Source organism: Bos taurus, chromosome 3, assembly GCF_002263795.3.
Source record: "Bos taurus isolate L1 Dominette 01449 registration number 42190680 breed Hereford chromosome 3, ARS-UCD2.0, whole genome shotgun sequence".
Classification (NCBI taxonomy): domain Eukaryota; kingdom Metazoa; phylum Chordata; class Mammalia; order Artiodactyla; family Bovidae; genus Bos; species Bos taurus.
In genome coordinates this window covers 102693325-102716526 of record NC_037330.1, presented here as the reverse complement: position 1 = coordinate 102716526, position 23202 = coordinate 102693325, and the positions used below count along the sequence as shown (strand labels likewise).

The following is a 23202-nucleotide window of genomic DNA, read 5'->3' as shown; positions in this document are numbered from 1 at the left end:
TTAAAAAATAAGTTATCTTTAGCTCTATTATTATCAGCTTTGTTCTGGATTGGAAGGTTGACCTCACAATATGTAGAACTGCGTATCTGCATTAACATTATTCTTGGTCTGTAACTTTCCAGTGACTTTCCAGTGACTGAGACTTTAAGGCATGCATTATGGTTTAAGTATTCCTATTGCAAGAGCAGATGTACACACAACCCACTCAAAATTTGTTGGTGCACAGATAGTTCATTAGTGACATTCTGTTTGTAAACAGATGGTATTTAAGTTGCTTGCAACGTAATCTCAACACATGTAAAAATACACTTTTACACTTATAGGACATTGTTTTATAATACAAATTCTTGTATACAAACTCTGCAAGATGTGCATTGTGTTCATCTACAGATCATTACTACTGAGTTCTGTTTCTCAGTTGAAAGTGGGGCGGCCAGATGGACCTGTAGTCTTTGCCATGTTATAGAGTCACAGAGCTTTAAACCTCATTCAGAGCAAACACCTGTGCCAGTAGCTGTCATTTTCCACAACAGATGCTGCCCAAGTGCTCTCTGTATATATACAAAATGACATTAGGCCTTTCCAGAAACAAGAGAAAAGTTCTGCCTACAACCCTGCCAGACAAACTGCCCCAGCATTTCCCATCTCCTTTCTTATGCCAGAGTCAAACGTCTTGACACCAAGATAAGCTGAAGACTAAAGCATCAACCACCCCTATTCCCACTAGTGTCTTATCCACAAAAAGCCCTTCCCAGCCTCATACCTAGGAATGAGGAATCTGGGGGCCAACATGGTGGGGGTGGGGTGGGGGGTCTTCCCTGATCCATTTTTCAAACTACACCAGGAGTCAACGTCTCTCCTGGGAGTTTTCAGGGATTTTCAGAAGAGTCCCATGCCTAAACCAGCTCAGCTAGACTGCAGAGGCCCAGCTTCCCCCAGACAGTGAATTAGAGCCTTGTGGGTCCAAAAGGGAGGCCAGCTTTCACCTGGTAACAGATTCTGGAAGATGTCCCAGCCCCAAAGGGAAGGTTGATGTCCCAGCCCCAGAGGGAGGGTATGGACTTCCAAACCAGTCCCCTAACCTAGCACCAGGTCTCACCCCACCCCAACCACTCCATTCGAGGCCAGAGGAGTCACAGATTTCACAAGCGCACCCAGCCATCCAATGGCTCCAGGACAGACCCCACCCCCAGCCTGGCAGGCATTCTATGCCCGTGGATGATGTTCTGCTCTGGCAACTGCCAGTGGAGAGCTGGCACCAGAGCAGGGAGAGATGAGGGGCACAGCAGATCCATGGGACTTCAGAGCCTTTGTCAAGGGCTAGGACTGCCTCCAGGCTGCTGTCAGGCTACAGGCACTCTCTGGGCGGGGCTTCTGCTGCCCCAGTGTCCAAGGATAATGACATCAGTCAGACAGTGTGCTGAAGCCTCTGTTAGTGGCTTAAGCCAAGGATTGTAAATGCAGGATATTCACCCCCTGTGCACTCTGTGGGTTGGCTTAGCATGAGCTCTGAGGAATGGCTAAGTCAGAAGCTCAGGTCCCAGCCTCACCCTAACCTCAGAGAGCCCTCAGGCCCTGCAGGCTCAGGCCTCAGTTTTGCTACCTGTAAACTGAGAGAATAACACAAGATTGAAACAAAGGGCTTTTATCCTGAGGGTGTTGTTTTGTTCCTTTGTGTACATTCCGGATCCTTGTGTTACATGCATGAACTGCTCTCTAGAACACCCATGTAACTGTGTCCTGGGGTGCAAACATAAGGAATCGTGTGTTTGTGCTGGGGGAGGAGAGACCCCAGAACAATATCCTCCCCATCCCTTCTCAATAGGAGGAAGCCACCGACTTCCTCCCTTTCCTGTCTCCTGCCTCCTGCCCGCTGGCAGGACTGAGGACCACGGGGAGAGGAGGGGAAGGGAAACGGCCCAACAGTCCCCAGGTCCGTCCTTACCACAACCCTTCCCCCACCCTAAGTGACCCCACTCCAGGACCTTCCAGGCCACACCCATCCCCAGACTAGGGGGGCCTAGAGGCCCAGAAGCAGGATAAGTCCTCCCCACCCCTCTCCCCAGCCACCCCTCCCACCCAAGCTAACTCATTTCCTCTTCCTCCCAAACACCAACACACCTACTGCACAGGCTGAGCAACCAGACCCAGTGAGTGGCCCTGGGCCCCGCTTGTGCTGGCTGGCGCAGTCAGCCTCCGGAGCATGGTCTGGCTGGAGCCCCCTTTGCTACTCCCCATCTTCTTCCTGGCTTCTCATGTTGGTAAGTCTCCCCTGAACCTCCCTGCCCAGGGTCTTGACTACCCCTGCCCCGGAAAACCCTAGCATCATTGCTATCTCTTTCCTCCACACCCTGATTCACTAGAAAGTGGGATCGGGGCCTGGAAAACCCAGGCAGAAGCTAGGGACTGGGGGAGGGAAGCAGCCACAGACTGTGTTGGATTTGAACATCACTGGGGAGCAGCAGAGTCTCCGGGCCCCCTGAAGTTTTCAGGGGTGCTCATACGGTCAGTGTGTGGGACTCAATTCAGTTATTCATTTGACAAACATTTATCGAGTACCAACAATATTCCAAGAGCTATAAGAGGCAGAGCGCTTCTAGAGCTGTACAACAGATTGAATGACGCTGACCTCCTATGGCTGTAATTGGGTTTCAATGAGGTAATTTACAAAGAGCACTTGCTAAGAGTTTCTGAATATGTGGTAGCCAATTCCTTCAGCGTGCTGCCCAAAGAGGATTAGAACACAAAGTCCACCTTGAGAGGCTCGCAGTCTAGTGGGAGACCCGGGACACTGGGTGAGCACGGAACAGACACAGAGGAGCACTGAAGCCTACTCTACTTCAGGGTAGGAGATGAAAAGGGATCAGGACAGACTTCACTCAGAGGAGTAGTCTTCATTCCAGGGCAATCAGAACAATAGACACAAGTCTCAGAGGCATGGAAGTACAGGGGAGTGAGGGATTCGGGAGGGAACGCACAGCAGGAGGGGCAGTGGGAACAGCAAGGGAGCTCTACAGCAAGCTCTGCATCCTGAAGGGCAATAGGGAGCCATGGAAGGTGTAGGCCAGAGAGTCACAAGGTCTTGGATGGGTCAGTTTGGAGGACAAGCTGAGGGAAGAGTGTGGCTATCAGGATGGTCCGTGGAAGCAAGGATGAGGGTTAGCAAGGGAGACTTGAGGGTGGGGATGAAGTCTATAGAGGTTCTGAGGAAACAGAATTATTTTGTGACTAATTGGGGCAGTCAGGATAGTGCTTCAAAGTGTGGACTTTAGAGTCAGACAACCGGGCTCTGCCAGTTACTAATTGTATGCCCTTGGGTAAGTTATTTCTCTGAGCCTTAATTTTCCAGCTATAAAACTGGGGTAATAATACCCACCTCCCAGGAGAGCTGGGATGATAAAACAAGAGAACATAAGTAAAGGATGTGGCATATAACTGATCTCCGATAGACATTCATTATGATAGCAGCAGTATGAAATGTCTCGGAAGTTTGTATCTCAGGTGGGTTTTGCAGTCTACTGAGGCAGGAAGTCCAGAGAGGAGCAAGTCTGGGGAGAGCCAAGAGGCCTGCCCAGGGTTATTGACTCAGAAGTGATGGTGAAAGCCTGGAGAGGGGATGAGCTTGCTAGAGGAAGCCTGGAGAACAACTTCTATGACCCTCCTCTGGAAAGACACCAACTTCTGCAGAGTGTGAGGATCCAAAGGAAAACAGGTGCTCAGCACAGGACAGTCAGCTTCGCTTACTTGTGGCAAGCTTTCAAAGAATATCCATTGACAAGCAAAGCAGCATCTAAACCAACTAACCACTTGGCAAGGACAGTGTTCTTGCTGGAGAATCTCCAAGGACAGAGGAGCCTGGCGGGCTACAGTCCAGGGGTCGCAAAGAGTCAGACACGACTGAAGCAACAGCATGCAACAAGGCGTTGTCCTCTGCCTAGAAGGTCCTTCCCACCAATGACCTCTCCCTGTCCTCATCCTCAATCCCCACCCTGTATCCTGCTCAGCTTTAAGACCCTCAAGCTGTATCTTCCAGGAGGCACCGCTCCAGCCTCTATCTCCCCCCTGCTAGGTCAGCTGTCCCTTCTCTGTGCTCTCTACAGTTTCATGCATTTGATAGGTGTGTCCAGAGGAAGCTCTGTAAAAGGCAAAGGTCAAGGCCCACCTGGTGTCCCTGCATGTTTCAGCCCCAAGTGGGCCCTAGGGCCTGCCCTCCCTGCTTCTGGCCTTTTGCTGGGACCAGAGCTCTCTTCCCTTCTGCCCCATAACCACCTGGCTGCAGAATGCAGCCTCTCCCGCCTTCAATCCCAGCACAGCAAACCGGTCCAGATTCCGGAGCGACCTGGGGACCAGAGCAACCAGAGGGGTCCCTCCAAGACACTTCTGATCTTTAGCGCTCTCCTAGCCGGCAATCTGGTGTTGCGGGGGGCAGAGTGGAGGGGGGCGGGGAGAGCGGCTCCCCTTTGCGGAGCAGCTGTAGAGACAGGTCAGGAAAGGGCACTGCCAGGAATAGAGTGAGGAAACGGTGATGGGGCGCATAGATCATTCTTTCTTTCCGAAGGCTGGGCTGTAAAGGGAAGCCATCTGGCTGGAGAAAGGAGGGGATGGGGAAGCTAGGGAAGGGGCTTTGTTTTTGTTTTTGTTCTGTTAGGATGAAGAGACTTGAGGGAAAGGGGCCGGTGCACCGGGAAGGGGATAGAGACAGGAAGGGAGGCGGATGGACGTGCCTGATGAAGTGCAGTGCCTGGGGGGGAGGGAAGGAGAGGGGAGAGGCTGCGAGGAGAGGGGCGAGAGGTGGAGGGCGGGGCAGGGGGAGGGCCGGGACCCTGCCAGATCGGAGCCCGGTGTCCCGGCCCAGGGGCGGCGGTGGACCTGACGCTGCTGGCCGACCTGCGTCTGACCGAGCCCCAGCGCTTCTTCCTGACCTGCGTGTCCGGGGAGGCGGGGGCGGGCAGGGGCTCGGACGCCTGGGGGCCCCCACTGCTGCTGGAGAAGGACGACCGCATCGTGCGCACGCCGCGGCCCTGGCAGCCCCCGCACATCGCCCGCAACGGCTCGAGCCGAGTGACCGTGCGCGGCTTCTCGCAGCCCTCCGACCTGGTGGGCGTCTTCTCCTGCGTGGGCGGCGCGGGGACGCGGCGCACGCGCGTCCTCTATGTGCACAACAGCCCCGGGGGTGAGTCCGGCCGCCGGTGAGGGTGGGGGTGGGGGAGGGGAGGAGAGGCTGCCCTTGACCCCTGACCCCGCCCTCCATTCGCCTCGCAGCCCACCTGCTCCCGGACAAGGTCACACACACAGTGAACAAGGGCGACACGGCTGTACTTTCCGCGCGAGTGCGCAAGGAGAAACAGACAGATGTGATCTGGAAGAGCAACGGTAAGGGGGGAGGCGTCTGAACTGGGTGGGCAGGTAAACCCTTATTTCTGACACCCCAGCACCTCCATGGCTCTCGAAGCTCCTAGTGCTGACCCCTGACACAGCCATGACTCCGTACACCTGTTACCCGCTCTGGCCAGCCTCCCCGGGCGTATCCTTTCTCCTGCACCAGATGCATGGGAAGCGCCTGCATCCAACTCGTCTCTGGCTGTGAGATGTCCCCCTACTGTGCCTGGAGGACCAGCGGCCTCATGGGCAGCTGCCTCCTTCCCTGTCACCCCCCAGTTAGCTGTGTTAACCCCTCCCAGTTGGGCTCTCCCAGAAGTTAGCAAGTACTATCACAGCAGGTCTGGCAGGGAGCAGAAACCCCCCTGCTGAAAAGAAGGGGTAACAAAGCCCCAGCACAGGCAAGGGACATTTGGCCTCTTCCAGAGATCTGTCCAGACGGGAGCAGGGGCCAGGGCAGGCCTGGGGATCTTAGTCCGGGCCTGCCCCCACCTGGCCCTGTCATCTCCTCTGGCCACCGCAGAGGAGGAAGCCAGTTTTCTGTATGACCCCAAAGATTCCTGCTTCAGCTCTCACACCCGCAGCCCTTTGGCTGCCTCTTGTATCCCTGGACTCTTGTGCCAAAGGTTTTGCCTCTTGAGCTCCAGGGTCCCTGAACTAATAAGAGACGTGGAGTCAGGTAGACCTGTGTTCTCTAGAATCTCTCTTCCATCCTGAGCAAAGAGGAAGTGGAGAGGGATGCAGAGACGAGAACCCTAATATTAGGGTTCACAGATCCTGGAGGGAGAGGCTCCTGGGAATTAACTGCACAAAGAAGAGGGGAGAAGCATTCCAGGAGGATTGATAAGAGCAAAGGCAGGAAGCTGTGAGACACCACATTGTTTCTGGAAGAGATAGAGCAGTTCAGGAATGCTAGAAGTCAAGATGGGAAGAGGTGTGGGGCTAAAGGGCTGCACTGTAGCCAGACTGGTGAAACTGATGTGTTGAGGAGTCCGATGCTGTCCCTGGGGCAGTAAAGAACTATTGAAGAGCTTAAGCAGGGGAGCTATGGTGGGGTCTATTGGAGGAAAATCTCACTGGTCACCCTGAGTGGAGGACAGACAGGAAGCAGGGGGACTGGAGGCAGAGAGACAGCTTGGAAGGCTGTGGGAGGCTGGGAGCAGGGTAGTGGCAGTGAGCGTGGAGAGAAGCCGGCAGCTGTAGGAGACACGGAGGACGTGGACTGAACAGGGCTTGGTGATTTACTGAGTGGTTGGTGGAGCATGGAAAAGACGCTGCCTCCCACATTCCTGGTTCAGGTCCAGACACTCGCTGGTGCCTTCCCCCGGTCTGTTCACTCTGCCTGACCCACACTAATGTGACTCGGGATAAGGTGGGCAGAGGGAGGGGACACCAGCTCTTGTGTGATGCTGAGGCCCCTATCCCGTGTATGCCCGCAGGATCCTATTTCTACACCCTGGACCGGCACGAGGCCCAGGACGGGCAGTTCTTGCTGCAGCTCCCAAACGTGCAGCCATCGTCGAGCGGCATCTACAGTGCCACATACCTGGAAGCCAGCCCACTGGGCAGTGCCTTCTTTCGACTCATCGTGCGGGGTCAGGAGCAGAGGGCAGAGGTGGTGGGTGATATGGGAGGTTGGGACCCCTGTGCATACTTCCTGTGGATCCCCCTGAGCCCCCAGGGCTGCCCCAGTCCTCAGAGGCAGTGGTCCAGTGGGTGAGGGTCAGCTGCTGAGAGTACATTCCTGCAGGCTGTGAGGCAGGGCGCTGGGGACAAGACTGTACCAAGGAATGCCCAGGCTGCCTGCATGGAGGTGTCTGCCATGACCAGGACGGCGAGTGTGTGTGCCCCCCTGGATTCACTGGGACCCGCTGTGAGCAGGGTAAGGAGGAGGGGGCACCAGGACCTGGGCAGGAGAGGATGCCTGGCTGGGAGAAGACTCGCAAACCACGAGGATGGACTTGGAGGGTGAGGATGTTCCAGCAGGTCTTGAACGCTGAGACCCAACAGAGGCTTCTATACCCACATGCCCTCTTTCTAGCCTGCAGGGAAGGCCGTTTTGGGCAGAGCTGCCAGGAGCAGTGCCCAGGCACATCAGGCTGCCGGGGCCTCACCTTCTGCCTCCCAGACCCCTATGGCTGTTCTTGTGGATCTGGATGGAGAGGAAGCCAGTGCCAGGAAGGTACAGACTAACCCACCCTCTGTAGTCTCTGACCAGACAGCTGGCTGCAAGCCTGGCCCCAACTCTTCCTTCTGGCCCTGCTTCACACACCAAGCCCTCCACCGTCCCCTGCTCACTTGACCAGTGCCCTCTCCACCAAGCCTGGCATTCCCCAGGCCCCAGCTGTGCCCTTGTTGCCCCCCGACCTGTGCCCCTCTAACTATACCCTCTCTGTGCCCAGCCTGCGCCCCAGGTCGTTTTGGAGCTGACTGCCACCTCCAGTGCCAGTGTCAGAATGGTGGTACTTGTGACCGCTTCAGCGGCTGTGTCTGTCCCTCCGGGTGGCATGGGATGCACTGTGAGAAGTCAGGTATGAGCACGGGGGGTGGCTCTGAGGAACAGGTCAGCTTCACCAGATGCATCCCCCTGGCTCAAAGCCCCTCCTCCCCCTGGGGATGGGCAGCAGCCCAGGGTGGGTGGGAGCCCCAAGGGGACCCTGACCAAGCCAAGAGATTCAGGAAGGGCTTCTGGAAAGAGGTGTGATCTCAGATGGGGTATGAAGGATGGGAGAAAGATGGCTAGGGAGAGAGCAGGGCAAAGGCCGGGGGATTGAGGACTCAAGCTTTAATACCGGGACAGTGGCATGAGGAGAGGCTCTGGAAGTGTTCAGAAGAGGTCAGCTCTCGGGGCGTTTGAATGACAGGCTGTAGGGTTTGCGCTGAATATGATAGCCCTGCAGGGAAGGGTTGAAGAGGTCCATCAGAACTGCTGTCAGGTGTGGGTTTGAGAGAGGACCCCAGCTGCTGGGGAGGGAGCGGGAGCAGGAGAGCCCAGAGGATCTGTCACGGGGCCCAGAAATGATAGAGGACTGAACCAGGGTTCTGGCGGTGAGGCTGGCGAGGGGTCTGGTCTCGGTGTGGGAGGGTCTGAGGAGGCGGAGGGCACAAGAGGCAGATTTGGGGGCCTGTAGAGGTGGGCACGAGGGCCTGGAGGTGTTGCCCAGACTTTGCTGGCTTGCAGGCCTGCATGACTGGGATGCTGGTGGTACCTCCTCTAAGATGAAAGACTCAGGGGGCAGGGGGATGGAGGCAGGGGGCTCTGTGGCAGTTGTGTGTCTGCCCTTACAGGGCCTCCAGGATGAGTGTCCCCTCTTTCCCCAGACCGGATCCCCCAGATCTTGGACATGGTCTCAGAACTGGAGTTCAACTTAGACACAATGCCCCGGATCAACTGTGCCGCAGCGGGGAACCCCTTCCCAGTCCGGGGCAGCATGGAGCTCCGCAAGCCGGATGGCACGGTGCTCCTGGTGAGCCCCATGACCCCAGGGCCTCTGGCGGTCCGGGGCCTCTGCCCACCCTCAGGCTTCTCCACCCCTCGGGGCTTTCTGCAGGCTCTGCCCACTGGCCTGATCACAGCTCAAATTGGATCAGGCTGATTGTTGAGGGACCACCTCCCAGTCTCTGTCCCCTCGTCAACTTGGACAAACACACAAACCTCTGCCGCATGGCACACTTTCTCTGAGGCCTGCCCCTCTCCCCTGCCTCTCTCAGTCCACCAAGGCCATTGTGGAGCCAGATAGAACCACAGCCGAGTTTGAGGTGCCCCGCTTGGCTCTTGGGGACAGTGGACTCTGGGAATGCCGCGTGTCCACGTCTGGTGGCCAGGATAGTCGACGCTTCAGGATCAATGTCAAAGGTCAGTGATGTCCCGGATCCATGGAGGATAGATGGCAGACAGAGTGGGTGCTAGCCAAGGCTGCTCAGATAGGAGCAGGAAGGGCAAGAGCATGTAAGGTCACAGCCCAGCACCAGGCAGAGAAGAGGGCTTGTGGTCAGCCTGAGGCCTGGACCGGGCACTCTCCAGGCGGGAGCGTAGCTCAGTCCCCCCTGAAAAGGGAACCCATGTCCCAGAAATGGGGCACTCTCCAGCCTTGCCCCGGGCAATGCTTCCTTTCTATCTCCCCCGCCCCGCAGACACACGGTGCCTTTCTCTCCACTTCTGCGATGCTGTGTTCCCTCCAGCCCCAAGTCACACCACCGGGCACCCAGTGCTACAACAGGGGAGTGCCTGGGGCTGTGGACCTGTTTCATTTCCCAGAAGTGCTTCCTGGTGAATAAGGAGGCAGCTGCCAGTGCCCAGGACTGCTGAGAGCCGAGCACCCCCACCCCCATCTAGGTGTCCCCCACCTTCTGCAGCATCATAAGCATCAGACGTTCACACCCCCTCCCGCCCCCTGGTCCTCTTTCCCTGTGCTCCTGACCCCGCCACCACCTCCCCTGACATGAGCCCAGATCTCTTGTCCCTCTCCCTCTTTCTCATTGTACCACTCTGCTTCCCATCCTATCTCTACTTCTCTGTCGCCCCCTCCACCACCCCAGGGTCCCACCTCCAGCCTTCCTCTTCTCACTCTCCCCAGGCCACTTGGCTTTGAATCTTCACTACAAATTCTAGCTCCATCATCTAAGCGAGTTACCTTGCCCCTCATAGCTTGTTTCTCTCTCTGTAAAATGAGGATATCAGCACTCCCTTGATAGGATTGCTGTGAAGATTAAATTAGATGATGCGTTTAAGCATTTGGCACAGTGCCTGACGCAGGGTATGTGGTCAATGTATATTGACATTTATTGCTATTAGTAGTTATAATGTCACCTATTCCTAAGATTTCAGCCGTTCCCTGGCAACTCCCAGATAACGATCTGCAGCCTGGACCCCTCTCCTGGGTTCCAGACCTCTGTGTAATGGGGGTCTGGTTCTGAAGTCAGTGGGGAAGTCACCCGGTGCACGACTCAGGGGCCCCACTCCAGGTCACCTAATCCTCTGCGTGAGCCGCAGGCCCAGGGGCTCCATAGGATCCAAACTGGACCTTCCTCTCCCTCCAGGCCAGCACTTCTTCTGTACATGTGTGTTCCTGCCTGGCAACATTGTTCTTTCCCACCCCTTCTACCACACCCCTGCATCCTCCTTGACCCTCCTCCCTTCCCCCATCCCTCCATTTATCCATGCTTGCAGTCATCCATACATATATCCATTTTCCTTAGAAAATCCATCTGGGAAATGTTTGGACGAGGCCAGGGAACCAGTTGAGACATTAATGTAATAATCTGGACAGAAGAGCTAAGGCAGGAAAGACAGTGACCATGGGGTGAGGAAGCTAAGCAGGAGCACAAAAGCTGTTTGGGATAAGATGGGCTGATTTTAGATGGCCTGGTCAGACAGACTTTGTTTAAACCCTGGCTGCATGTCCTTAAGCAGGTCATTCCATGTCTCTGAGCCTCAGTTTCTTCATTCTTAAGATAGGGATGATAAGCCCTGCCTGAAGGCAGTTGTCAGAATTGGAGGCCATGCACGTGAAGCATCTGGGTTGAGCAGGTGCTTCATCACCTGCTACTTTTTTTTTAATTAAGAGAGTGATGAATGATGGGGGAGGGGCAGAGAGCAGGGTGACACTACCTTGGGCTTTAGCCTTCTTTGTCCTCCCCCACATTGTATGGCGGAGTGCCCTCCCCCAAACCCCTGTCTGGCCATGTCACTTCCTCACTTAACATCTTCTGGGACACCCTCATCTCCTTGTTTCCGAGTCCCTATGCCCTGAATTGTCCTCCCTAGGCCCTGGCCACTTTGATCATCTGTTGCACCTGGTCTCTCCCCAGCCCAGGGGGGTCCCCAGGCCCAACCTGAGACCCAGAGTTATCTTTAATGCCCAGAGCACAGAGTCTGCCTCTGTGTCTGAGGGCTGGGTGGGCTGTGTGGGCCACGCCTTACCCTGAGTCTCCTGGCAGTGCCACCAGTGCCCCTGACTGCCCCGAGGCTTCTGGCCAAGCAGAGCCGCCAGCTCGTGGTCTCCCCGCTGGTCTCCTTCTCTGGGGACGGACCCATCGCCTCCGTTCGCCTGCACTACAGGCCCCAGGACAGCACCATGGCCTGGTCTACCATCGTGGGTGAGGGGGCAAGAGCTAGGGGCAGGATGGGGTGCCGGACAATGAGGGGTCGGAGGAATGGAAGGGAGTGGGGAGTGTGCGGAGAAGAGAGGGGCTGAGGGAGAGCAGAGGCTTCTGGACGGAGTTGGGACTGAATGCTGCGTGCTGTGCACCCCGCCCCCAGTGGACCCCAGTGAGAACGTGACGTTAATGAACCTGAGGCCGAAGACGGGATACAGTGTCCGTGTGCAGCTGAGCCGGCCGGGGGAAGGGGGGGAGGGGGCCTGGGGGCCTCCCACCCTCATGACCACAGACTGTCCTGGTGAGAGGCCCAGAGTCACCCCTTTCTGTCCCCCAGGGGTCACTGTCCCGTGCGCTCTGGGGTTGTCTCAGCTTGTCGGCCCCGGGGGTCCCTGCCTTTCCCACTGGAGGTTGTCCCTGGGGGTTCAGCATCCCGTCCGGCCCCCAGGACCTACCAGACAGTTCTGACCTCTACCTCTGGCCCCAGAGCCCTTGTTGAAGCCGTGGCTGGAGGGCTGGCATGTGGAGGGCCCCGACCGGTTGCGAGTGAGCTGGTCCTTACCCCCCGTGCCGGGGCCGCTGGTGGGCGATGGTTTCCTGCTGCGCCTGTGGGACGGGGCCCGGGGACAGGAGCGGCGGGAGAACGTCTCGTCCCCCCAGGCCCGCACCGCCCTCCTGACCGGACTCACGCCTGGCACCTACTACCAGCTGGACGTGCGGCTCTACCACTGCACCCTCCTGGGCCCGGCCTCGCCCGCAGCACGTGTGCTTCTGCCCCCCAGCGGTACGCTTGGGAGGGGGTGGCGGGCTCGTGACGAGGGAGGGCAGAGCATGCAGGGAACACACGGGGCCCGAAAGGACATGGGAGGTTACAGGAGCCTGGATGGACAGGCAGAGACCACAGGACGTGGAAATGGGCTCAGGGAGGATCTGGATGTCAGGCAGACAGGAGCACAGGGAGGACAGGACACGGGAGGATCCAGGATGCCAGGGCCTCCAGGAGTGACTAGGACAGAGGCAAGCCCAGGGAGGTCAAGGGAGGGGGTGGGGCGTGAGGAGGACATGGGGCCTGGGGGACATGGGGACACTGTGAGGAAGACTTGGGATGTAAGGGGAAGCAGAAGCTCGTTGGTGAAGGAGGCCACAGCGAGAGGAATATACAGCCCAGGAAGAAACAGAAGTCGGCAGCGGATCTCCCATTTTGGGGTCGGTAGAGCTGCGGGCACAGCTAGAGCGGATCTGTCTGACCCCACAGTCACACAGCCTGGTCCCATCTGAGCCCCACCTTCCCACCCCAATCTCCCCAGGGCCCCCAGCCCCCCGACACCTCCATGCCCAGGCCCTTTCAGACTCTGAGATCCAGCTGATGTGGCAGCGCCCCGAGGCTGCAGCCGGGCCTATATCCAAGTACATCGTGGAGGTGCAGGTGGCAGGGGGCTCCGGAGACCCGCTGTGGATGGACGTGGACAGGCCCGAGGAGACGAGCACCATCGTCCGCGGCCTTAACGCCAGCACGCGCTACCTCTTCCGCGTGCGGGCCAGTGTCCAGGGCCCTGGCGACTGGAGCAACGTGGTAGAACAGTCCACCTTGGGCAACGGTGAGATGAGGGGCTGCCCAGGCCGCGGGGTCGGTCTCAGGTGCTCTCCCTGGCACGTGATCCCCTGCCTTGGCTCCAGGGCCTCCTAGGCCCCTCCCAGAGAGTGATATGACACCTGGCAGTGAGGGCCCTGACCCTTCCCTTCTTTCATTTTTTCCGTTTTTCTTTGATGTGGCTCTTCTTCTTTCTTTTTTTTAAATTAATTTGTTTATTTTTGGCTGCACTGGGTCGTCTTTGCTGTGTGCAGGCTTCCTCTAGTTGTGGTGAGGGGGATGACTCTCTAGTTGCCGTGCTCAGGCTTCTTATTGCAGTGGCTTCTCTCTCTTGTTGCGGAGCACAGGCTTTAGAAGTTGTGGTTCGAGGGCTCTGATGTGCAGGCTCAGTAGTTGTAGCACACAGGCTTTGTTGCCCCGAGGTATGTGGAATCTTCCAGAACCAGGGATCGAACCCCTGTCCCCTGCATTGGCAGGCGGATTCTTAACCACTGGATCACCAGGGGAGTCCGACCCTTCCCTTCTTATGACCCATTGTCCGAGTGCTGGGAAACTCATGACATTCCAGCAACCTGCTGGTCCTAGGTCTGACATCCCCGCTCCCTCCCTGGTACTGGGATCTCTGACCTCCACCTCTGTGTGACCCCGTGGTGGCCTCCAGGTTCCCTGACCCAGGCATCTCTGTGATCTGCCCCTCTTCTGGTGTCTAGGGCTGCAGATTGAGGGCCCAGTCCAAGAGATCCATGCAGCTGAAGAGGGCCTGGATCAACAGCTGGTCCTGGCTGTGGTGGGCTCTGTGTCTGCCACCTGCCTCACCATCCTGGCTGCCCTCCTCACCTTGGCGTGCATCCGCAAAAGCTGCCTGCATCGCAGACGCACCTTCACCTACCAGTCAGGATCGGTCAGTCACCTGTACCCGCCACCAGGCATATGTGTGCAGACCCTGCGTATATATGTGTCCCTGTATACACACAAGTATTTGTTCACTGTGAGTGTGTATGTGTGCACGCATGGATGTTTAGGTGTAAGACTATACTCAAAAGCATACAAGGGCACAATGTGTAATTTTATCCATTTCTACAGAATTGAATGCAGCTCATGAGCCCAGGTATATTAGTGATGAAATATTTAGTATTCCCAGTTCAGAATCATTCAGTTATGTCCATATTGCACCAGGGTCAATTTGGGGTTATCCCCCTTCCCATGAGGGGTGATGGATGCTTGGGAAGCCTGATGAGAACATGGAGAATGCCTGGGCTCCATGAGGACCTCTCTCTGGCCAGGCCGTCCTGCACGCATCTGTGGCTCATGTCCTCAGCCCTTCTGTGACCTCCTTTGGGCCAGAAGGGCATTTGCACTTTGAGTTCCTCATCCCAATCTCCATCTTTGCAAATCCCAAGGCCTCCTTGGACTTAAGAACTCCAAGGGCCTTCCCTGATCCTGCAGAGGGCAGCATATTCTGCAGCCCTCAGACCCATTGCTGCAGCTCCTCCTACAACTGTTTCTACTGCTCTCGAGTTGAGCCGAGCCTGCAGCCTCACCTGTCACTCCTTGCGAGAAGCACAGGCCTCCCTACTCTTGTCTTCCCTGTAAACCTGAGCACCAGGCCCCCACTGAGGGGGTAAGGACTTGGGGAGGGTGCTAACTCCCCTTCAGGGACCCCAGCATCACCCCATCTGTCACCGTCCTCCACCTCTCTCTCCTCTGGAATCTTCCCCACTGTTGTCACTTATGATCCGAACTCTGCCCTGGTCCTCTGTGCCTGGACTCGGTATTTACAAAGAAGTTTTGGCATTTCAAAAAAAAAAAAACCCTCTTCTCTCTCAAGGGCTGATCCTTGTGATAGAAAGCCTAGTGTCCAAGGCTGTTGTCTCTACCATGCCTCTAAAATACTCCCTTCAGAGATTCAATCGGCTTCTTTGTTCCAGGCTGCGTTGGCCTCCCTCTGAGGTCAGTGTGTGCAAAAAGCGGCCTGGCTGTGGTGGGGGAGGGTCAGGGGTATGCATGTGAAGGGAAGGAGCAGGAAAGTAGTCTTAAATGGATGTAGCATCCTAACATATATCAAGACATTCCCCTGCCCCAGGCGCCTATGTGCGGGTATCTGTGTGCATGAACGCGTGGCTGGGCGTGCGTGTGCCCATCTGTGAATGCCCCCATCTGCATGCACCTGTATCCCTGACATATGTGTCCCTCTGCTTGTTCTCCTGTATGAGCACATGTCCACATGTACCTCTCATGGATGCCCTGCCTACTGGCCTCCACTAGAACACGCGTGTGTGCGTGCAGGTGTGCGCTTTCAGTTGTCTACGTTTCATGTGAATCCGTGTGACCTGTGTCCTCAGACCTCTCCCATCAAGCTGGGCTGCGGCTCATATGGGGACCCACACCCCAACAGGTCTATCTTAAGCATTCTTTGTATTCTCACATTGGCGGTGCCCATGGTCCCGCTCAGCTATTTCCTTTCCCTGCTCTCAGCCCTTCCCAGGTGGCCCAGGGCCTACTTGGCTAGGGCAAATGGATGGTCTTCTGTGTTATGTTCTTTCTGTCTTCAGGTCCTGGGTGGTTTGAGAGCTATGGGAGCTGCCAAGTGGGTGGACAGGGGTCATCTCTGCTTCTCTGCTATGGAGAAGAAAACCACTCCACTGGCTGCCCGCTGCTCTAGGCTCAGCATGGAGTAGGTACTCACTAAACATACCCCGATCCACTGCCCAAGGCCAGAATCCACTCCAGAACCTCCCTGGTGACAGCACAGCCTGGTTGGGGGATTGGAAGAATAAGGGGACGCTCGTTGCTCCCACCACAGCTCACTCCAGTGCCTCTTGGTTTTAGGGTTAGGAGTATCAACCTTCTGTTGACTCATGCCATGGCTTCCAGCAATTTTACCTACTCCTTGTTCCTTCAGAGCCCACACACTAGATCTCCAGCCTGCGGTCTCTGCATTTCTCTCTGGACATCTGTCTACCCACTGGCCCACCTGTGGCTCCATCTCATATGATTCTGTCTCAGTATGTGTCCTGTGTCTGTCCATGCCTGGCTGGCCACCAGGGTGCCCTCTGTCTGGGTCTCTGTTTGTTTGTCTGATCACTGTTTTGTCTGCCTGTCCCTGTGTCTTGTGTGGACTGTCTGCCTACTTGTCCCATCCTGTGAAGGGCGAGGAGACCATCCTGCAGTTCAGCTCAGGCACCTTGACACTGACCCGGCGGCCAAAACCTCAGCCCGAGCCCCTAAATTACCCAGTGCTGGAGTGGGAGGACATCACCTTTGAGGATCTCATTGGAGAGGGTAACTTTGGCCAGGTCATCCGGGCCATGATCAAGAAGGATGGACTCAAGATGAACGCCGCTATCAAGATGCTGAAAGGTCCGCTGAGAGCAACCCCTGCCCCAGCCCTGACCCTCTCCTTTCTTCCTCAACCCTAGGCCCCACCTAGCTTCCACCAGCAACTGACCCCAGCCCTCAACAGCCCACACCCTTTCTCCAGGATTATTTCTGGCAAAAGTGATATTGGATTCTTTACACAGAGTATGCCTCTGAAAATGACCATCGTGACTTTGCGGGAGAACTGGAAGTTCTGTGCAAATTGGGGCATCATCCGAACATCATCAACCTCTTGGGGGCCTGTGAGAACCGAGGTGAGCCCCCAACTCATCACCTACCCCTTCTTCCAAACCCTCATCATCAGCCAAGACCTCTAATAGCTTATAGGAAGCTTCAGGACACCAAAACATCACTGTTGGTTCTCCTTCATGCGCCAGGTTCTCTATCTAGTACCGTAAGGTGCCTGCTGCCATCCCGGGTTGTCTGAGTATAAATCACCACCCTGTATTCCTCACCTCCCAGGTTACTTGTATATCGCCATTGAATATGCCCCCTATGGGAATCTGCTGGATTTTCTGCGCAAAAGCCGGGTCCTGGAAACTGACCCAGCTTTTGCCCGGGAACACGGAACAGCCTCCACCCTCAGCTCCCGGCAGCTGCTGCGTTTTGCCAGTGATGCTGCCAATGGCATGCAGTACCTGAGTGAGAAGCAGGTGTGTGTGTGTGTGTGTGTGTGTCTTTGGGGAAGGTGGGCTAGCGGGATGAGGGGAGACCATCAAGCACTTCAGAACATCAAATCAGCAGGCTCTAATTGAATATGGAATTGAGGATAGAGAGGATGTGACCCCAAGTTGCTGGCCTGGGTGAGTGGGTGAGACCACCCCCAAAGCAGGTCTGTGTTTGGGGATGTGGCTTAGCATTTTGCAACTGTCAGCCTAGAACCAAGGAGGGAGGCCTGGACCAGGGACAACAGTCTGGAAGCTGTCACTTCAGAAATAGGGGTGCTGGTGGCCAGGGAGTGGGTGAGACTCACCAGGAGAAGGGTGGAACAGACGGGAAGCCTGAGCCCAAGTCCAAGGACACCCCGCTTGAATGAAAGGAGGGAGGGGACAGTTGGAGGAAGGGATGTGAGACTAAGGGAGGCATTTTGAAGTTGTTAATGTATTGAGTATCTTTGAAAGTAGAGGGCAGGGGGCCAGGGCAGAGGGAGGGATGATAGAGCAAGGTCTCTGAGGAAGGTGGAGGGCCCAGTGAGGAGGATCTGGAACTCAAGGGAGAGATCGCTTTGGGCAAGAGAAGGGCCTTTCCACTCTCATCAGTGGAGCAGGGGTCAGGGAGAGGTCAGGGAGAGACGGGGTCAGGGAGCATTCAAAGAGGAGAAGATGCAGTGTGGTCACTGGGGGAAAGTCAACCGTTGTCCCAGGAGAAGGATACAGCCTGAACTTGGCCATGGCCCAGATCACAAGTAGGAAGGGATGACAGTCCCCACTGTGGTTTTTCCCAGGCACGAGTCTCTGAGTCGCTCTGAGTCTCTGAGTCTCAACCTACCTCAGGTTGAGGCCTGGGGTAGGTGGGCAGAAGAGTAAAGGGCTACTAAAGGCCCAGAGGGCCCAGGAAGCCAGCCATGAGGTGGACCCCCTCCCTGGCCCTGGAGTCCCAGGCTCCATCATCCTCCATCGTCCCTGACTTCTAACCATGCCTGCAGTTCATCCACAGGGACTTGGCTGCCCGAAACGTGCTGGTCGGAGAGAACCTGGCCTCCAAGATTGCAGATTTTGGCCTTTCTCGGGGGGAGGAGGTTTATGTAAAGAAGACTATGGTAAGTCTCCTTCAATCCTCCCCTTCAGGGCCGGTGTCTCGCCCTGCCTCCCAAAACCTGCTGAACAGCCCTTTCTCCTTACCCAACCCCTCAAACCCACTCCCTCCCAGGGGCGTCTCCCGGTGCGCTGGATGGCCATTGAGTCTCTGAACTACAGCGTCTACACCACCAAGAGTGATGTGTGAGTGTGGGAGTGCAGACAAGCAGGAGGGTTTGGTCCTCTAAGGATGCATGTAGGTGTGACCTGGACACACCTCAGAGATGTGTCAGGTTGTCCAAGGCATGACTTGGCTGCCCCTAGGGTATATTCCAGGTATGACACAGATGTGACAGATGTGTCTTAAGCATGCCTTGGTCATGCCCAGCATCTTAATGGGAAGGCGGGGTTGGGCGGCGGGGAAAGTAGCTGGAAGGAAGCTTCATCTTGGAAGGTGTTTCAGGGTAGCATTGGAGTAGGAATGGTTTAGGGCTGTGTTTGACTAAGAGACTGGAGGATGCCTTGGAGAGGTATGGGGCTGCTGGCGGATAACGCCTGGGTAAATGGAGAGACCACTCAAAAGAATGCTCTGACCTTCCTCTCTGAGGGGCACGTCATCCCCACTGGAGAACCTAACCAGAGCATGACCCCCAGAGGCCGCTTCTGTGCTCCCTCCTCCAGACAGCCATCCTGGCACACCTCTGCCCCTCTCTTCAACCTGGCCTGCCCAGCACTCCAGCCCTGGTCCTGGCCCTTCCCCAAGCTCTTTGGCCTGGCCTGCCCAGCTCACTATCTACCACACCAACACCCCTCTAACCACTACTCCCCTACTTCCTACTTCTGCCCCAGGTCCCTTGAAATGCCTCCCCCGACTAGAACTCCTACCCTGGCCTCAGCCACCTCTCATCTGCTCAGCTGCTGTTATAATATAAGAGGCAGCTAAGAGCAAGGGCTTTGGAACCAGACTGCCTGAGTTTGAATCCCAGCTCTGCCACTTGCTAAGTGTGTGACCTTGGTGAGCTAGCTAACCTCTCAGTGCCTCAGTGTCTCTGTAAAATGGGGATAATAATAGTGCCTATATCATAGGGTTGGTGTGAGGGGTAGATGAATTAACATATACATTAAATGATGAGTGCCTGGCCCACAGCAAGTACACAGTAAAAATGTTAGCTGTGATTATGTTGAGCCTGGGAGGCTGTGAAGGAATTTCAGTAGCAGAGACCACACCTGGCCAAGGCCCGACCCTTGCAAAGTAGACATAGGTAGGGGCTGGGAGGGGCTGCACACTTGGGGTAGGTAGACATTAAGCTGCTGGGCCCCAGGGCCTAGAAGGTAACTCAGTGCATCCTCCTCATTTCAGTTGGTCTTTTGGGGTCCTCCTCTGGGAGATCGTGAGCCTTGGTGAGTCCCTGAGCCCTGTTCCCCAGAGGGCCCCCACCTTTCCCTGACCCCCACCCCTCTCCTCCTGGGCCCTGGGCTAAGAGAGCATTGCCCTCCCACAGGGGGCACCCCATACTGCGGCATGACGTGTGCCGAGCTATATGAGAAGCTGCCGCAGGGCTACCGCATGGAACAGCCTCGCAACTGTGACGATGAAGTGTGAGTCCCTCAGCCTCGAGCCCTGGGCCCCCTGTCAGTCACCCCAGCAGGCCCTGACCCTCATCTCATCGATCCCCACCCGCAGGTACGAGCTGATGCGGCAGTGCTGGCGGGACCGTCCATACGAGCGACCCCCCTTTGCCCAGATTGCGCTACAGCTGGGCCGAATGCTGGAAGCCAGGAAGGTGAGGAGAGCACCGGGGTGTGGGGAGAGCTGGGCTCACTGAGCTCACAGGATTGCCCCTCACAGTGCCCATAGGAGCCAGAAGGCAGCAGTCTCCATGGCCCTGTCCCCACCAACAGCTGCACCACAGCTAAACTGGGCCCTGGGGCGTAACGCCCTTTCTAGCTCTCACCAAGTTGGACACTGGGCCTTTCTAAAGCCTTCCAAGACCCCTGATTAGCTTCAGCAGCAAGTCCCTGTCCCAGATCCCATGTCCAGGACTCCCTGCTTTCCTCTGCTGGGGTCATCAGTCCTTTCTTATCTTATCTTATGGACACCTCTTCTCACCTGGCACAGAGCCAGGGTGGAATGCACGAATGGTCAGCTCACCAAATGGATGGATGGATGAGTAACACAGTAACTGAATGAATGAATGTATAGAATTAGTGGATGAATGATATAATAATCATACAAATAAACTAATTAAGGGAATTCCTGAATTCCTTGCTGGTCCAGTGGTCAGGACTCCATGATTCCACTACAGGAGGCACAGGTTTGATCCCTCGTCTGGGAACTAAGATCCTGTAAGCCACATGACAAAAAAACGTGTAATTAAATAACTAAATCTAATATAATAATATCATAAGTAAATGATAATAATAATATAAGTAAATGAATTATCAAATAAATCTAAGTGAAGAAGTACATGAAAATGAGTAATGTGAAAAGAGTTCTTAAATATCAATTAATGACTAAATAGTTTTGGGAATTATTAAACTATCTTAAGAATGAAGGAATAATCAAATAACCATGAAAGCAAAAGTTGCTCAGTCATGTCCTACTTTTTGCAATCCCAAGGACTACATTCCATGGAATTCTCCAGGCTAGAATCCTGGAGTGAGTAGCCATTTCCTTCACCAGGGGATCTTCCCAACCCAGGGATCGAACCAGGTCTCCCACATTGCAGGTGGATTCTTTACCAGCTGAGCCACCAGGGAAGCCCAAGAATACTGGAGTGGGTGGCTTATCCCTTCTCCAGGGGATCTTCCTGACCCAGGAATTGAAGTGGGGTCTCCTGCATTGCAGGCAGATTCTTTACCAACTGAGCTAAGTAGTTATAGAAATTATTAAACTATCTTAAGAATGAAGGAATAGTCAAGCAACCATAAAAATGGGTAAATCAGCAGAAATAGCCTTATGAGTACAAGAATAAGTAAATGAATGGATGAATGCACTATCCATCAATTCATTAGCTAAGGGCATGAAAAAACACCTATCCAACATTGTGTCAAGGGTCTCTCATGTGAGCTTCCCAGCTGTGGTCTGATATTCTTGCTGCTCTGGGCTGGTGAGCACCACCCTTGGCCATGGGGTCATCTTGAGTCTCCAGTACGGATCAGTGTCTCTTCCAGTACCCCAACCATATGGAAGTCGAGGACCTCCAGGGCAGGCATACCCCATCCCTGGCCCCCCACTAAAGCTTTCTCTGCTCCCCAGGCCTATGTGAACATGTCGCTGTTTGAGAACTTCACATATGCAGGCATTGACGCTACAGCTGAGGAGGCCTGAGCGACTGTCCAACCAGATCCTGGCTCTGCTGGCCAGAGCACACTCGGCTCTCCAACCTGTGACTGCTGATCCTTGTCGCCTGAGCTGCCTCAAGGAATTGGTTTTTAACTTAAGGAATAAAAATGGGGATCCAGGGATGGGGTGGGCTCAGGGGTGGGGTGGGTCCTCATCCCTTGCAGTTGCTCCCAGTGCCTCCTGCATCACTGATGGCTACCCTCACATCCTTCCTTCTGGCTCAGCTGCTCCAGAGCTGTTTGCGCTCTTCTGCTCCCTCCACTCAAACCCCTGCTTCAACCCCTCCATTCAAGCCAGCACTCACACCACTAACGTGCCGTTTTCAGCTGCGCCCGACTCCCAGCCTCATAATCAGGAAAAATAAATGCTCTAAGAAGCTCCATCCAATGTCTACCTTTTCCTGCTGGTCAACCCCAGGGAAAATTTAAACCAAAGAGGGAGAAACTGGACTTTCCAAGAAAAGAAATGCTCTCCCTTGTTATACTGTCATTATTTCAAGCTCTCCATGGTGGGAGATGTCCTGAAAGACTCATTTTACACATACACTGCCCCCACATCGGGCTTCCCTGATAGCTCAGTTGGCAAAGAATCTGCCTGCAGTGCAGGAGACCCTGGTTCGATCCCTGGATTGGGAAGAGCTTCTGGAGAAGGGAAAGGCTACCCACTCCAGTGTTCTGGCCTGGAGAATTCCATGGATTGTATAGTCCATGGGGTTGCAAAGAGTCAGACACGACTGAGTGACTTTCACTTCATAATCACTCCCTCACGTCACTATCATAATGAGAAGCCCAGTTTTCCCCTAGTCTCTTCCCTGTTCTCCAGCCTATACTACCAATATGTCTCCCTAAACAGCTGCCAGTCTAGGATTCTCTGCTCTGTCCAAACAGTCCCTCCCCGCATCGGCTCTAGCCCAGCCTCAGTTCAGACTGAGCACCAGCAGAGTCTGGCCTGTCTGGAGCGCCCATATTACTTTTGTCTGCAGGCAACCTTCCCTGGCTTGGTACTGCCCACCTTGTGGGCCCCAAAGGAAGAAGCAGAAGTCATTTCCAGCTTCAGTCAATCATAGCAGGATGCCTGTGCCTTCTTCAGAGTCTCTCGGTGTTTGGGGAGGTGCTCCCTGTCCTGAAAGCTAGGCCCACATCACTACCCTCTGCTGTGTGGGCTTCAGGTTTGCCCACCCTTCTGATCTGTCACTGCTGGCCTCAGGTTTCTCTCCCACTGCTCCTTAAAAAACAAGACATCTTGCTTCTCACATGTTTTCAGAGAATCAGATAAAATCAAAGAAGCCATAACATAGCATGACATTGTGGTTAACAGCATAGTTTGTGGAATCACATAGACCATGTCCAAGCCCTGGTTTTATCACTTACTCTCCATGTGACCTTGGTCAACTCACTTAATCTCTCTGAGCTTCAGCTCTCTCCTCTGAAAAATGGAGTTAGTAATAGGTACCTCCCTGTTGTCAGCACTGAATATGATCACAGCACTGAACCTTGGAAGTAGTATTTAGTAAGTGTCGGCTGATAACATTATATACAAATACAGGAGGTTGGGGGAGGGGTGTACTCCAAAAAGACTTGAGTGCTAACAGAGTGCTAAGAGAGACTTTAAGAAGAAGAAATTCACTGGAGTAAATGGGAGGCTATGCATGCTAGGGGAGATGGCATTTACTT

At 55.0% G+C, this 23202-nt stretch overlaps 1 protein-coding gene across 1 annotated transcript; it reads left to right on the top strand.

The window, feature by feature from the left end:
* Nucleotides 1–2159: 2159 nt before the first annotated feature.
* On the top strand, nucleotides 2160–21691 carry TIE1 (tyrosine kinase with immunoglobulin like and EGF like domains 1). Its single transcript, NM_173965.2, is given in 23 exon segments — nucleotides 2160–2261; nucleotides 4856–5173; nucleotides 5263–5373; nucleotides 6819–6974; nucleotides 7130–7261; nucleotides 7421–7561; nucleotides 7782–7910; nucleotides 8701–8846; nucleotides 9091–9235; nucleotides 11320–11478; nucleotides 11642–11779; nucleotides 11966–12262; nucleotides 12786–13076; nucleotides 13780–13970; nucleotides 16219–16429; nucleotides 16591–16701; nucleotides 16910–17100; nucleotides 18093–18206; nucleotides 18317–18387; nucleotides 19544–19584; nucleotides 19686–19782; nucleotides 19868–19967; nucleotides 21443–21691. Coding segments are annotated over 23 exon segments (3420 nt in total). The 5' UTR covers nucleotides 2160–2203; the 3' UTR covers nucleotides 21515–21691.
* The last annotated feature ends 1511 nt before the right edge of the window (nucleotides 21692–23202 follow it).